This window comes from Trachypithecus francoisi, unplaced genomic scaffold, assembly GCF_009764315.1.
Source record: "Trachypithecus francoisi isolate TF-2019V2 unplaced genomic scaffold, Tfra_2.0 Lachesis_group20, whole genome shotgun sequence".
NCBI classification, from domain to species: domain Eukaryota; kingdom Metazoa; phylum Chordata; class Mammalia; order Primates; family Cercopithecidae; genus Trachypithecus; species Trachypithecus francoisi.
Genome location: NW_022681466.1, coordinates 37,721,268 through 37,738,051, shown reverse-complemented (window position 1 = coordinate 37,738,051; position 16,784 = coordinate 37,721,268). Strand labels below are relative to the sequence as shown.

The following is a 16,784-nucleotide window of genomic DNA, read 5'->3' as shown; positions in this document are numbered from 1 at the left end:
CATTTGTACATTTCTTTTCTAAAACTCCAGATGTAAAACAATAATGTATTTGGTGCTCAGTACTTATCATTAAAGGATCCTCTCCTTGCTCTTTTTCAATGCCAGCAGCTTTATAAAAGGAGTGGGAAAGGTGGTTTTTTATTTTGGGGGACAGAATAGGGAGCTAAAATTGAAACCCTTGCTGTACATATTGAGAATTTATTTAAGTTATGTGCAAAGGAATGGAGTACCTACAAAATATTAATCTTGCTACCATTTTTGGAATAAGGGGGGAAATCTACTTAGAAAAATTCAATACCTACACTTTTAACAGTACCAGAGTCAAATCTATCTAATAACCTCTCCTTGAAGCAGCATTTAATGCAAGGCAAACACCTATTTTCTTTGACATGCATCAAGCTGACTGCTGTCACCAGACCCTTTCCATCCTGACAGCCAAAGCCCATGCCAACAGAGCAGGTTCACATGGATGCCCCTTCCCAAATCTGAGTCAGTGGCCAGTTCTGAGGAACACATCTCTTCCTGTCTCAGGTGTCTCAGTCAGTATTTGTTTCTCTTGTCACACTAGCATTTTACTGACTTATATCCACAGAACAAATGACAATTAACTTAGTCTGCCTCAGAGGGTCTGTCAGAAACACAGGCAAAAAGCAGATGCTTATTTCCATAACCCCAAATTCTTCACTTTGTTAGAACTATAGTGACAGATCATCTGCATTTATTTTATTTTATTTTCATTTTTGGAATGCATGTGTATTAGGCCATTCTTGCGGTGCAGTAAAGAAATACTTGAGGCTGGGTAATTTATTAAGACAGGAGGTTTAATTGGCTCACAGTTGTGCAGGTTGTACAAGAAGTGTGGCAGCAGGCATCTGTCCAGCTTCTGATGAGGCCTCTGGAAGCTTACAATCACGGCAGAAGGTGAAGGGGGAGCAGACGCCTCACATGGCCAGAGCGGGAGCAAGAGAGAGAGTGGGGACAGGGGAGAAGCCACACATGGCTAAACAACCAGATCTCTCAAGAACCCACTGTTATGAGAACAGCACCAGGGGAATGGTGCTAAAACACTGATGAGAAATCCACCCCCATGATCCAGTCACCTCCCACCAGGCCCCACCTCCAACACTGGTGATGACATTTCAACATGAGATTTGGCACGGACACCAATCCAAACCATATCAGTAACCATATCGGTATCCAATACTGGCTTTTCTTTCTCTGTATTGATAGATAATATGTGTACATATTTATGGGGTGCAGGTGATACTTTGATATGTGCATATAGCATGTTTAATGGTCACATCATACTCCCTCTGGTCTAATGGCATGGGGCGGGTGGGATTCCATATTACCCAATGTAAGCACTGTTTCTAAAAGGTCCTTGATGAGCTTAGAATAACTTCAATAGACAAGTAAACAACAGCCCTGCAAATCATGCAAGTAAAGTACTGACCTGCTTTTGCTGGTGATGATATGCTGAGAGGATTCTCTACCAATGAGATGTCAAGCCTTTTCTTCTCCTTAGGCCACCAATAGCTCTGGCTCTACAGAAACAAGCGATCCTCTGCCTCTTAAAGATGACGCTGTAGGCCAGGTGTGGTGGCTAACGCCTGTAATCCCAGGACTTTGGGAGGCCGAGGCAGGTAGATCACGAGGTCAAGAGATCCAGACCATCCTAGCCAACATGGTGAAACCCCATCTCTACTAAAAATATAAAAATTAGCCAGGCATGGTGGCGCGTGTCTGTAGTCCCAGCTACTCGGGAGGCTGAGGCAGGAGAATCACTTGAACCCAGGAGGTGGAGGCTGCAGTGAGCCGAGATTATGCCACTGTCTGGGTGACAGAGCGAGACTCTGTCTCAAAAAAAAAAAAAAAAAAAAAAAGATGACGCTGTCCTGGGAGCTAAGCTTCCCCATGTCAAGAGCATCAGGGGTTTAACAAAGCCAGGGATCATTTTTAGGCTCATGGTAACCACCTCCCTTGCAGGCAAACACATAATACACGGACAAATTTGGCTTTATTTTGTTTTCTCTCAATATTGGGAATGCTCATCAGGCATGCAATACAAACCACCTGTAAACCTCATAATGGAGAAGAGTAAAGATCTACTAGACCAGCACATAGAAACTATCAGGGATTGCATGAGATTTCCACTAACAAAGGAGATCCAAAGTCATTAAATCAATATCCAGCATCTACCTAGAAGGAAATGCCCCAAAGGGAAATTTGGTAACACAGGGACACAACTTGGCCACTTTACATTTTAAGTTAAAAAAAAAAAAAAAAAAAAAAAGAGCACTTGAAGAGAAAAATTCCTAGCGTGAGAAAAGAATTTGTATCAGCAGAAATTAACTAAATAGGTAACACTACTCAGACCACACAACAGGAGAACAAAATGAAGATGCCACTATCCTTTCAAAGGTAACATTTCTTTCTCCACCAGGATACACTAACAGGATAATATCCTATGTTAAAGATCTCTCTCTCTCCCTTAATGAGCTACGTTCCAGTTTCAATTTAAGTCAACCAAGGGCAAATGTACTGAGTCCAAACTGGAAAAGGGATATGGGGGGAATTCAAGGATATGCAACTGGACACACCACCCCCACCAAAACCACTGAGGATTAATCCAATTTAGGCACGTGTGGAAGGATAAACTGGAACCAATGAGCAACTAAGGAAAACAAGAGGGCTTCTACTTCCAGATGCCGGTAAGCTAAGAACCACAAGAGCAGGTGCCTCTGGGAACAAGAAATCAAAAGGGCAGAACATTTTGTTTCATGTATTTTACCACAATTAAAATTAGTGGAGTGTGGTGGTGTGCACCTGTTAGTCACAGCTACTCAAGAGGCTAAGGTGGGAGGATCCCTTGAGCCCAGGAACTGGAGGTTGCAGGGAGCTATGATTGCACCACTGCATTCCTGCCCGGGAAAATACAGTGAGACCCTGTCTCTATTAAGAAAAAAAAAAGTAATAAATTCATTGAATGATTTTACCGTGATTATCTAGATTGGGTCATTTGGATTTTTTATTTTTCTATAGACAATACTGCAATAAAGATCCTTGACACAAATGTATTTGGCAACTATTAATGGCTATCTCCTACAAGTAGATTTTTCTGTGTTAACAGAAACATTCAAAAATCAGAAACAGGGCCAGGCATGGTAGCTCACGCCAGTAATCCCAGCAATTTGGGAGGCTGAGGCAGGTAAATCACCTGAGGTCAGGAGTTAGAGACCAGCCTGACCAATGGGAGGCTGAGGCAAGAGAACTGCTGAACCCAGGAGGCGGAGACTGCAGTGAGCTGAGATTGCACCACTGCACTCTTGCCTGGGCAACAGAGCAAGACTCCATCTCAAAAAAAAAAAAAAGTTGGAAACACAATGTCAAATAGTCCTCCCAAAAGATTTTGCCAATTACATTTCCAACAACAGTATGCAAAAGTGCATTTTTCCTTCCACCATCAACAATGGGTATTACTAATCCTTTTAATATTTTCCAACTGAATAAGGACAAGAAAAAGGAGCGGGGTATGCATGGTGGCACACACATGTAGTCCCAGCTACTTGGGAGGCTGAGGCAGGAGAATCACTTGAACCCAGGAGGCGGAGGTTGCAGTGAGCCCAAATAGTGCCATGGCACTCCAGCATGGGTGACAGAGCAAAACTCTGTCTCAAAAAAAATAATAAAAAGAAATCTCATTATAATAATTTGCATTTCTTTAATTAGGTTGAAAGTGCTTATGGTTTTTGGCCCTTGAAATTTTTCTGATTTGATTTTTAAGTCTGCTTGTTGACATGCTGTGTCCATTATTGTTACTGGGATATTCTTAGAGATTTGTAAAAACTCTTTACATAGTAGAAAAATATGTCATCTGCTGGAATTTTTTTGTTCAAGTTCATCATTTACCTATTAACTTTGTTTCTGATGTATTTTTCAATGTGACTTTTACGTAATCAGGTCTATTAATACTTTACCTTATAGCTTCTGGCCCTGTAGTCATGCTTATAAAGTCCTTCACTACCTTAAAATCATTTAAAAAAATTCTCTATGCCCCCAGCACACCAAGAGTGACATATGTATCACTTAGGAAAAGCAAAACTATTTACTTGAGGAAAAGTAGCATGCAGTGATACTGATATTCTAACAATTATGAAAGCCTCCTATTTGTGGTGTACAAATGGGACACAGAATAGAACGGTACTAGATTACTTCCACTTTCGTTTTTCCACTAAAGAAAAACAAAGGAGGATAAGCTATTACTGCTTCCTTCTTACTTAAAAGTTAACAATAACTACTGGCCCTAAAAATTTTGATACCAGGAGACAGAGTTAGTGCCTATTTACCGTACCCATGGTTAATCTAGCCTATTCAAACCATAAAGCACGAGCAGTTGATATGGACACATCTCCCTATCCTTAGGAAACACAATGAGAATGGTGTGCACTTTGGTAAAAACAAATGTTCAGTTCTCCAGCTACAAGAACATTATCACATTCCTTAAGTAGCTAAACCAGCAGGAGAACAATGCTGGTAATTAGAAATCAGTCCACAAGGGATTAGTCCTTTTTCCTTATAAATGTCACAAGGACTGTCACCCAGCAAACACATTCCTAACCCCTTCTCCCTTGCCTGCTCTACCTGGAGTGGCAACGTAACACAGTTCTGGCCAATGAAATATAAAAAGTTTACTGAAGGGAATTCTGGGGAAGCTTTTACTTTTCTGACTAAAAACAAACAGGTATGGCTGGCACAGCTCTTTCCTCTTCTTCCTGCCTTGAATGCATGTTTGATGGCCTAAGTTGCAATAGCCATCTTGCGACCACGGGGGAAAGACCAAGAGATGTTGGTCCTAACACCACTGAGAAGCAAAAGCCATGGCCAACAATTGCCTACCATCCCTAGAATTATCCTGTCAAAAAGATGAACTTCCATTTCCTTATGCCTCTGTAGTCAGGTTTTATATTTTTTATAGACCATACCCAAATTAATTCTCATAGAGTCATTTTCAAATAATTTTTATGTCTAGCAAATAGTAGACCTTCAAAAATTAGGAGTTAATATTGGTAAGAGTCTGGAAAAACTAAGTACCCCTCAAGGGATTCAAGTAAAATTCCAACTAAGAATGGGATAAAGTTGATTTCTGAATGATTTTATAGTACTATGATCAAAAGATGCCACTAATATCTAAATCAGGTTTCATTTTATGCCTGGGATAATAATGTAACCTTAAAGGATTTGATTTAATTTTCAAAATCTAGTTCTGCTTTCTTCTTGATGTAATTTTTTCATGGCATCCTGACAGGGAATCTAAGATGCACTCATTTTACTCTGAAATTTTTAAACAGGCTGGATCCAGAAATGAACAAAAAACCATGGCCATATCTAGACATTCACTTGCAAAGTACAGGATAGCAGATGGGGTCACAAGGCCAGATATAAATGTACTCAGAACTATACAAAGGCTGTTTTGTGCTCAAAATACTGAATAAACCAAATAAAAACTAGTAACAGTGTTTGTCAAAATTTGCAGATCTCATACTTTCCAGACAAGGGGTGGAAAATCTGATGGCATTTGGTAGCTAACAAAATACTCTCAAATAAAACGGTTATATGTAGTTTGAGGGATAAAACTGGCAAAAACTACCTGTGCCTATATTATGACCAATAATTTCACTTGGTAAATATGTTTAAAAATGCTTCTCAAGCATTATGTCCAACAATTAGTGAATGGCTAAATAAATATTATAACAATATTATTTGGTCATTTAAAAAAGTTAATTATTTTAATGACATGAAAACGCTCTTAGTATATAAAATATTTCCCGAATATAATTTCAGTAATATAAAAAAGAAAAACAGGAACATACTGAAAGGGAACTTATAAAAGCTGAAGTGAAATACTGTGGGATGTTAAAAGTGGCTGTCTTCTGTGTATGTGCGAGTATATACACGTACACTTCTCTCTCTCCTGACAGGCCTAGAAATAGCAACACTCACTAACAAGAAGCACCCCTAGTACCTCGATACTGGTTTCTAAATACCACAATCCACTAAAAAGAACCAGGGCTCCTTCAAGAAAGACTGATTTCAGGGCTGGAAGATGGAAAGTCTAAGATGAGCATTAAACATCTTGTTGTGCCAGAAAGTAAGGAAGTACTCAAAGAATGACTGAAGACAACTTTGAAGGACACAAGCCAGTTTGAAGGCACTTCCACTATCTGGGACAATTTTAACATCAAAATAAATATAACTCATCGAAAACATGAGTGCATATTGATATAAATGAATAAATAAATGGTAAATAAATGAGGGAGAAGAGGAAGCTCTTCATTATAGAATGCTGATTAATAGATACAGAAGAAACTGTTATTTTACAAAGGTTATCTCTGAATAGCAATATCATGAGGATACATTTTTTTCTGTATTTCTCTCGTTTCAGCTTTATAAAATAAGCATACATATCTTTTATAAAAACACTCACAATCCCCAATAAATACAACATATGCACATCTCCAGAGCACTCGCTAGAGCCACTTTCAAAAGGAAAGCATATGCACAACAGCCCCAAGTACAAACGGCAAGAACATGGGCCGCCTGCCCTGTCCTAGAGAGCTCAGATGTCCCAGAGAGCTGGGCTAAAGCTCACAACAAAACAGGAAAACCAAACAAACCACCAAAGGCAGCACTGATATTTATGCAAGATTTTGGTTTGGTTTTATAGTAATTATGAGGGTGAAGAGATGTGATCCCTACTATGATGCCAATGACAAATGGTTAACTGATAAGAAGAAATGGAGAGGGCGAAGGCTGTAGAGCAGGTCAATATCAGGCTGTCATGAAGCCATTTGAGACACATAATTAATCTATTACTCACCTGGCATCATCATTCATTGTAGTATGGTCAATAGGTGCCATGAAACTCAGTAGCTTGCTAAGGACATGAAACCTAAATAAAGCAGGAAGCAAAGAGGCAGCAACATTAGTAACTATTAACCTAGGAGAGGAAACACATTCCGTGAGTTAACAAACTCCAGAACCGATCACTGGAACATCTGGCTACAAAGTGGGATAGGGAAAAATTCATAGGCCCTTACCACTGTCACTGGGATGACCAACTACAGCCATCCTATGGGATCTGTGGGGGAATGATTCCAGGACTCCTCATGGATAAAAAAAAATCCACGGATGCTCTAGTTCCTTATATAAAATGGCACAGTATTTGCATGTAATCTACACACACCCTCCCATATACTTAACTCATCTCTAGATTACTTAAAATACCTAATGCAGTGTAAATACTACGTAAGCAGTTGTTATAATGTATTGTTTAGGGAATAATGACAAGAAAAAAGTCTGCACTTGTTCACAGGTAGAGACACAACACTCCTTTCCCCAGGCTTGAATATTTTCAATCCTTGGTTGGTTGAATCTGCAGACGTGGAACTCACAAATATGTAGGGCTGACTGTACATTTTTCCCATTTTCGTTAATGCTACAGGAGAAAAGTCTGATAACAGCATATTGTAAATGACAGTTCAACACAGATTCATTTATAGAACAGCCTCAAAAAAGAATAGGTACACTTGTGCTTTTGAGCAATATACAACCCTTAAACATTATTCCAGACTAAAGACAATGAAGAATTGACTACCTCATTTTCTTCCTCTACATATACCTTAAGCATTTTTCATTTTAATAGATGTCATAAAAGTCATCTACTGGCAGCAGCAAAGGTAGTGGTATAGCATCTGAATGCAACACCTCATCAACACCATCCACACTGCCACTGGCTCCCCAAGTCAGAAAAGGGGTCTGCAATTCCACGTTATCTCCATGCACTAGATCCAGTGGGTCTTTCATTCCCCCCACCTTTAAATGGAGAAACACAACTGAATTCACAGTAAGTTTGATTCCTAGGTCTTCAGTCTAGGTACTATTGAAGTTACATCACCTACATTTCCCACCAACTGCAAAAAAAAATATTTTGTATGATGTGTTTGAGATTCTCTAGAAAATACATGACCTTATACAGTCCAAATCATACCAAAGATAACTCAAAAGGGTATCCTTTTCTACTCATTATAATGTGCCCTCTATATATACATAAAATACAATTCTAACCCAAAAAACTCTCCTAGGGCAAAACACTATCCATAAACAAAATGTGGTATTTTCATGTCTTCAATACATAATATTTTAAAGCTTTAGGAACACTTCTATACTTCTATCAAATAATTTAATTATTTATTATATCACCCACAGCTCAGCCTCCCAAAGGTAATTCTTTATTTCAACAAATGAATTTTATAAGAATAATACTGATAAGATTGTCCCTTTTATACAAGTAATAGTGGCAAGGGTGCGGTGGCTCATGCCTGTAATCCCAGCACTTTGGGAGGCTGAGGCAGAAGGATTGCTTGAAGTTAGGAGTTCAAAACCCGCCTGGACAACATAGTAAGACCCTGTCTGTACTCCCACATCAACAGAAAAAAAGTAATACAAAAGGTATAAAATACAAAAAAAAAAAAAAAAAAAAAAACAACCCCACACAGAAAACACATACAGTTGGCTTGGCACAGTGGCTCATGCCTATAACCTGAGCACTTTGAGAGGCCAGGCAGAAGATCGCCTGAGCCCAGGAGTTCAAGACCAGCCTGGGCAACATAGCACAACCCCGTCTCTACAAAAAGTAAAAAAAACTAGCCAGGCACGGTGACTCACGCCTGTAATCCCAGTACTTTGGGAGGCCGGAGGCGGGTCAGATCACCTGAGGTCAGGGTTCAAGACCGTCCTGGCCAACATGTTGAAACCCCGTCTCTACTAAAAATACAAAAATTAGCCGGGTGTGGTGGCACATGCCTGTAATCCCAGTAAATAGGGAGGTTGAGGCAGGAGAATCTCTTGAACCCGGGAGATGGAGGATGCAGAGAACCGAGATCACGTCACTGCACTCCAGCCTGGGTGACAGAGAGATATTTTGTTTCAAAAATAAAACAAACAAATAAAAACCAAGAAGTAAAAAAACTGGCTTGGTGCAGTGGCTCATGCCTATAATCCCAACACTTTAGGAGCCTGAAGCAGGTGGATCACCTGAGGTCAGGAGTTTAAGACCAGCCTGGCCAACACAGCAAAATCCTGTCTCTACTAAGAATACAAAAATTAGCTGGGCGTGGTGGTGCGCGCCTGTAATCCCAGCTACTCGGGAGGCTGAGGGAGGAGAATCGCTTGAACCCAGAAGGTGGAGGTTGCAATGAGCCGAGATCAGGCCACTGCACTCCAGCCTGGGCGACAGAGCACAACTCTGTCTCAAAAAAGTAAATAAGTAAAATTAAAAAGTAAGAAAACTAGCCAGGCATGGTGGCATGCCTATAGTCCCAACTACTCGGGAGGCTGAGGTGGAAGGATTGCTTAAGCCTAGGAGGTTGAGACTGCAGTGAGCCCTCAGGTCTGGGTTTTGTAGCTCAGGCTGGAGTGTAGTGGTGTGATCACGGCTCACTACAGAGTATAAGCTTATCTAAAAAACAAAAACAAATCCCACACAAAATCCTTCTACCTATAGACAATTGTTGTTATGTTTGTTTCACATAATGATCCTTTTACATATATATTCATATAATTTTGAATGAATTCTTTTCTCACCTAGCCTTATAAGCAATGTCCCATAAACAATTTATAAATGGCTGCTTATAACCGTAGGAACAGAAGTACCATATTTTCATATTTTTGAACATATACATTGCTTCTAATTCTTCACTTTTTTGTTGTTGTTGTCGTTGAGACAGGGATTCACTGTCACCCAGGCTGGAATGCAGTGGTGCTATCTCGGCTCACTGCAACGTCTGACTCGCAGGCTCAAGCCATCCTCCCACCTCAGCCTCCTGAGTGCCTGGGACTACATGAGTGCACCACCATGCCCAGCTAATATGCGTATTTTCAGTAGAGATGGGGTTTCACCATGTTGCCCAGGCTGGTCTCGAACTCTTGGACTCAAGTGATCCACCTGCATTGGCCTCCAAAAGTGCTGGGATTACAGGCCTCACATGAGCCACCACACCCAGTCTAATTCTTCACTTTTTATAAAATGAAAAAAGATCTCTGTCTTTTGTTGGTGATGTTTTGTTTTGTTTTTTGAGATAGGGTGTTGCTTTGTTGCTCAGGCTGGAGTGCAGTGGTGCGATCACGGCTCACTAGAGCCTTGACCTTCCGGGCTCAAGCCATCCCCCAACCTCTGCCTCCCAGCCCCCACCACCACCACCAAGAAGCTGGGACTAGAAGTGTGTGCCACCATGCCTGGCTAATTTTTAAACCTTTTTTTTTTTTTTTTTTGTAGAGAGAGGGTCTTGCTATGTTGTCCAGGCTGGTCTCAAATTCCTAAGCTCAAGTGGTCCTCCCACCTCAGCCTCCCAACGTGCTGTAATTACAAGCATGAGCCACTGAGCCTGGCCAGTACATAACCCTTAGATGTGAAATTGCTGAGTTGAAAGGTACGCATATGTAAACCTGACTGAGTCAAAATGCCCTCCCAAAAGTTGTGTCAATGTATGAGCACAAATATTTATATAACTTTTTATTTAAATATAAAGCAAAAATACTGTTAATTAAATATATCTTTTAATGTCCTTAGGCCTCACTAAACTTCAGTGTCCATCTGAAAGTATGATTACTATTCTTGGCTGTGTCCACAGATGGGTTTAATTCACTTTCTAGACCAAGACTATGAACTATATCCTACAGTTGTGTTACGCAATGCAGTAGCTACTAGCCACACGTGGCTACTGTGCATTTGAAGTGGGGCTAGTCTGAATTGAGATGTACTGTAATTAAGTATAAGATACAAACCAGATTTTGAAGACTTGGGACAAAAAAATAATATATGTCATCAATAATTCTTAAAATAATAAATTTTTGAAATAATATTTTTATATATTGGGTTAAATGAAATTTGTTATTAAAATCAAGTTCACCTTTTACTTTTCACTTTTTCAATGTGGCTACCAGAACATTTAAAATTGCATATATAATATTAAATAATAATATTAAATAATAAAAATATATATTAATATTTTTATTAGATGGCACTGCTCTGTAGAATATCTTTACATTTAATACAATATAGTTAATAACTATTAACTACATGATGAAATACAGGCTTTAGGAAGAAATCAGATTAAAGACTGTTTAGTAATCTGTACTTAGCATAACATATTCATCTAATCTCAATACTACTGAAAATGGCTGTATGTTGTAATATTAAATCACCTTTTACCAACCATACTAAGAAAAGATAAATATTATTTTGTCGTGGAAGAACAGACCAACACAGTAAGACATCATATTATTAAAGGCTCGGGAGTTTGATCCACTTACATTATGATTTCTGATTAAATCATAACTAAATCCACTTATATATAATGCTAATTAGAATACTGATAATCAATAATTATAATTACTGTATTTCCAAAAACCAAAATATTTGTTTTTTTAAAAAACGTTATTTTCTAGCATCCAATTAGCAAGTCTGACCAGACTGTATCATTTGAACTAATGAAGCGTTATTATTTAAACTGTTTATAGAAGGTAATGTTCATCTTTGCTACATTTCTGGAAGTCTTACACGTACAACCCTATCACAAACAAGGAGCAAAAATTGCTCAGCGTTGGGCCCTAGTATCAGTGATGATAGCTGGCGTACACTGTCTGTTCTTGAAGTCTAACCCTAGAAAGTTGTTTATAATATTCTCATCTAGCCTGGGAGGGCCACTTGGTTTAACCCCTTAGGAAAGGATGCTAAGGTAGCCAAGGCATCATTCTGGTGCCTGTATAGGGTTGGTCCTGCCAGTGAAACAACTCAATATCCAGAGATTAGAAGAGCAGGCTCGGCCGGGCGCGGTGGCTCAAGCCTGTAATCCCAGCACTTTGGGAGGCCGAGACGGGCGGATCACGAGGTCAGGAGATCGAGACCATCCTGGCTAACACGGTGAAACCCCGTCTCTACTAAAAAATACAAAAATCTAGCTGGGCGAGGTGGCGGGGTGCCTGTAGTCCCAGCTACTCCAGAGGCTAAGGCAGGAGAATGGCGTAAACCCGGGAGGCGGAGCTTGCAGTGAGCTGAGATCCGGCCACTGCACTCCAGCCCGGGCGACAGAGCGAGACTCCGTCTCAAAAAAAAAAAAAAAGAAGAGCAGGCTCTGGAATCAGACCAATTAGTTCAAATCCCAGTTTGCTACTTACTATGTAATGCTGGCAATGTTACTTCACATGAATTAGCTCATTTAATCTGCATAATAACCCTATGAAATGTCACTTCTATGATTATACTCCTTTCACAGATGAGGACACTGAAGCACAGAGATGTAAAGAAATTTGTCCAAAGTCTCAAGGCTGGGAAATGGAAAAGTCAGCTTTCAAACCTAGGAAGTTTGGCTCCAGAGCTTGTGCTCTTTCTGCCTCTGCATATAAATTGCTCAGCAGTGCCTGACCAGGGATTTCTGGAGATGTCAGTTGCTATGCTATTGCTGAGTAAAGACTACTCCCTGATTCTGACCACATCCTCACATTTATGGTCTCAAGATGAGCCAGGTGAGTACAGATGACAAAACCAAAACCAATTCAACACACATGAACTCATATTAAAACCTTTTTGTTCTGTAATAATTTTAGGCTTCTAAGACCCCACATTACACCTCGCTGTGATGTTTCCTTAGTCTTCTGCAATCTGTGACAGTCCCTCAGTCCTTGTTTTTTCATTATTTTGACACTTGACGAGTGCAGGTCAGTTATTTGGTAGAGTGTCTCACAATGTGGATTTGTATGCTGTTTTATGATGAGATTACGGTTAGGCATTTTTTGGCAAGAATACCACAGAAATGGTGTTTTATCTTTCTACTGAAGACAGAGGGGGTGTGGATATGTCTCTTTACTGGTGCTGTTCACCTTGAACACTTGGTTAAGGTGGCATCTGCTAGATTATTGCAAAGCCACTATGTTTCTCTTTGTAATGGACAAATATCTTGGGGGAGATACTCAGAGACCATATAAATACAGTTTCTCCTCAAACTTTTGCCCATAGATTTTAGCATCTATGGGTGGACCTTGTCTGCAAAAATTATTAGGGTGGGGTTTCCCTAGTGGTGGTTTTCTATTTCTCTCATTCCATCTACAACTGGATTCCAAAAGGCTTTTATGAAACAAATCAATCAAGACAGTAAAAGTTGACACAGAAATTCTAGAGGCCTTTTAAGTATGGAAAGTTTTAGTTTGAGGTTTCTGGAATTCTTCAGTAACCAAAGGCATTTCACGTGAAGAAATGTGATCACAAATGAAATGATGCTGCCCTTTGTGAATTCTCTGATGCACCAGGCTCTCCTGACCCCTTACTAAACACTGTCCTGTATTCACCTCTGTCACTAACCTCCTCCTGCCCTCCTCCCTCAATGGCCACTGTTCCTCAGCATTCTTTACGAGCTCCTCTTACCCTGTCTATCTCACGTATGTTGACATTCTTCAGGATTCTACTCTTGTCACTCTGTATTCTTGTCACACTGTACTCTCACTGGGAAACAGCAATTAAGCTGTTGCCAACCTATCAACTAATAAATACCTACATCCTCCTCTCGACTGAAAAATCTCTCAACTTGGATTTCTGAAGGGTCAGAAACTGAATCCACTCCCTCCCTCAAAAAACAACAACAAAAAAGATGTTCTCCTTGCAGCCCCTCTTTTACACATATCAATGATTACTACCAAGACCTATCTAGTTCCCTGAAACCCTAGGAGTCATTCCAACCTTCTCACTTTCCTTTACCTCTTCATGTGCGGCCACTCCTAAGAAAGAACTACTCACCTGTATAAATGTCTCTCAATCTGTCATCTCCTATTCCTTTCAGGCCTCGCTCTCATAACTTTCCAGTCCTTTATAGAAAATCTCCTACAATTATCTCTTTTTTTTTTTTTTGAGACGAGGTCTTGCTCTGTCACTCAGGCTGGAGTGCAGTGGCATGATCTCTGCTCACTGAAACCTCTGCCTCCTGGGTTCAAGTGATTCTCCTGCCTCAGCCTCTGGAGTAGCTGGGACTGCAGGCACATGTTATCATACCTGGCTAATTTTTGTATTTTTAGTAGAGACGAGGTTTCACCATGTTGGCCAGGCTGGTCTCAAATTCCTGACCTCAAGCCATCCACCTGTCTCAGCCTCCCAAAACGCTGGGATTACAGGCGTGAGCCACTGCGCCCAGCCAATCATCTTTCTAAAATGTGAATGTGATAACAATATTCCTCTGCCTAAAATCTTTCTTTTTTTTTTTTTGAGACGGAGTCTCGCTCTGTCGCCCGGGCTGGAGTGCAGTGGCCAGATCTCAGCTCACTGCAAGCTCCGCCTCCCAGGTTCACGCCATTCTCCTGGCTCAGCCTCCCGAGTAGCTGGGACTAGAGGCGCCCACCACCTCGCCCGGCTAGTTTTTTGTATTTTTTTAGTAGAGACGAGGTTTCACCGTGTTCGCCAGGATGGTCTCGATCTCCTGACCTCGTGATCCACCCGTCTCAGCCTCCCAAAGTGCTGGGATTACAGGCTTGAGCCACTACGCCCGGCCTTGCCTAAAATCTTTCAATGACTCACTACAGCCTACAGAGTAAAGTCCAAAATTCTTAACATGGCCATGATCTATCATTCACCCATGCATGCAGCCTTATCTCCTGCCATTCTCTCATATTCACTTTTGGTGCCTGTATAGGCCAGTTGGTCCTGCCAGTGAAACAACTCAACAGCCAGAGGTTAGAAGAACTCTGGAATCAGACCAATTAGTTCAAATCCCAGTTTGCTACAAAAGCCTCTGCCAAAACAAATTAATTACAGTTCCCAAAATGGGCCCCACGCTCTCTCAAGCTTACAAACTTTTTTGCACACATTCTCTTTGCCTTTCACTGGGCAAACACCCACTAATCTCTCAAGGCTCAGTGAGGATGTCTTCTTGTGCAAGTCTTCCTGAGCGGTCTGCATCCCTCAAGGGTGGAGCAGGATTATTTCAACTGCTACACCACCCACACAGTACCTCAGTCAGCTAGGGTCTGCCACCCTCTCCAGACTAGTTGGCTTTCTGATTCTGTGGGTTCAGCATCCACAGATTTAATCAACCATGGATCAAAAATACTTAAGACATAAATGATTGTGTCTATATTGAATATGTCCCAATTTTTTTTCCTGTTATTATTCCCTAAACAGTGTAGTGTAACAATTATTTACATGGCATTTGTATTGAATTAGGGATTATAAGTAATCTAGAGACGATTTAAAGTATAGGGAGGATGCGTGTAGGTTATATGCAACTACTACGCCATTTTATATAAGGAACTTGAGCACTGTAGATTTTTGGTGTCTGCAGGGGTGGGGGTGTGGGAGTGTTTGTGCGTCCTGGAACCAATCCTCCACATATACCACAGATGATGTGTATGCTCCCTGAGGGCAGACTGGGTCTTAACTACCACCTAATGACCATCTTCTTAGAGGGTGAAGGACACTAAAACCAGTTATTATTTAATATTTTCATGTTTAACCCTGTTTAAAAAGAATGCCTCTTGCCAGAATAAGATTTTACTGCCACTGGATAGATGAGAATGTGGGGATCTCCACTGCTATCGAAATGCTGCAAAAGCAAAGGTATCTAATTGCACTGACACATACCTGTAATCAACAGTTTAATGAAGCTAGTGGAATCATTAATATAAAAAGCAGTTGCTATTAAAACAAAATCCTGGTTTTCTTCCTTTCAAACTAATAAATCTATGTACCAGATATTTGCACATGATTTCATTTAATTCCCATACCAAATCCCCAAAGCAGGGACTATTATCTCCACTTAGTAAATGAGAAAAGTAAGGCCCAGAGAATAAAGAACCACCAAAATCATATCACCAGACAGAGCCAGGATTTGAACGCAAGTCTTGTGATTTGAAATCGTAAGCTCTTCCTTCTAGAGAACATTTATGTCCTCATAAAATTACAATTTTAAAAGTATACTACTGGAGAAAAATTTGATCCCCAAAATAAAGAATAAGATAATCATTCAGCCTAGTCACCTATGAAGTACTATTAGTAACATTCTTCTTTAAATCCTTGAAGTGGGCTTGGGGGAGACAGGTACAGAAGAGACGTGTCAGTAAACAAATAAATGAACACGAGGAAAAGAGACTGACCCAACCTTGGAATACTGGTAGCAATAATAATGACAGTAGTAATGGCAATAAACACTTACATAGTGCTTACTATGTACCTGGTGCTATTCTAAGAGCCATACATATACTATTCATTTAATCCTCACAGTAACCCTTCAAGGCTGGTATATTATCATATCCATTTTACAGATGAAGAAACTAGCACAGAGTTAAAGGGCCTTGCCCAAAGTAGCTACTAATCAATGTCAAAGCCGGGATTCAAACTCAGGCAGTCTGGGTCTTAAGTCCATGCTCTTTACCTCTAAAAATGAACTTAGAGAACTATGAAGATTTGGAAATTTCAAGATATAAAAAGAGGTAAGCAAATTCTAACAATTTAACCTGAGATTTAAAAAAAGCGACCCTAAATTAAAGGATGATACTTTTGCAAAGTTGATGATACTGTGTACTTTTGCAAAGTTAAAGAAAAATCAGCATTTCCTGATGAGTTGTGTTAAATACTAAAACAAGTTAATTAAAGTAACTGAGAAAATCTACTTCTCCGAAGATCTTTAAAAATCAGACCCACATTTGTCTAAAGGGAATTTAATGACAGGCAGGTTCTAATAAGGATG

General features: G+C 40.1%; 1 protein-coding gene across 3 annotated transcripts in view; it reads right to left on the bottom strand.

Moving 5' to 3' along the window:
- AATF (apoptosis antagonizing transcription factor) overlaps nt 1-16,784 on the bottom strand; it is a 116,154-nt gene that overhangs the window by 18,409 nt on the left and 80,961 nt on the right. For 2 of the 3 annotated variants that reach the window (XM_033183805.1, XM_033183804.1), the window contains exon 11: nt 6,878-6,949. The exons of the other annotated variant lie outside the window; for it this stretch is intronic. In XM_033183805.1, the coding sequence (XP_033039696.1) occupies nt 6,878-6,949 (72 nt within the window). The remainder of the gene's footprint in view (nt 1-6,877; nt 6,950-16,784) is intronic. 3 annotated transcript variants of the gene reach the window in all.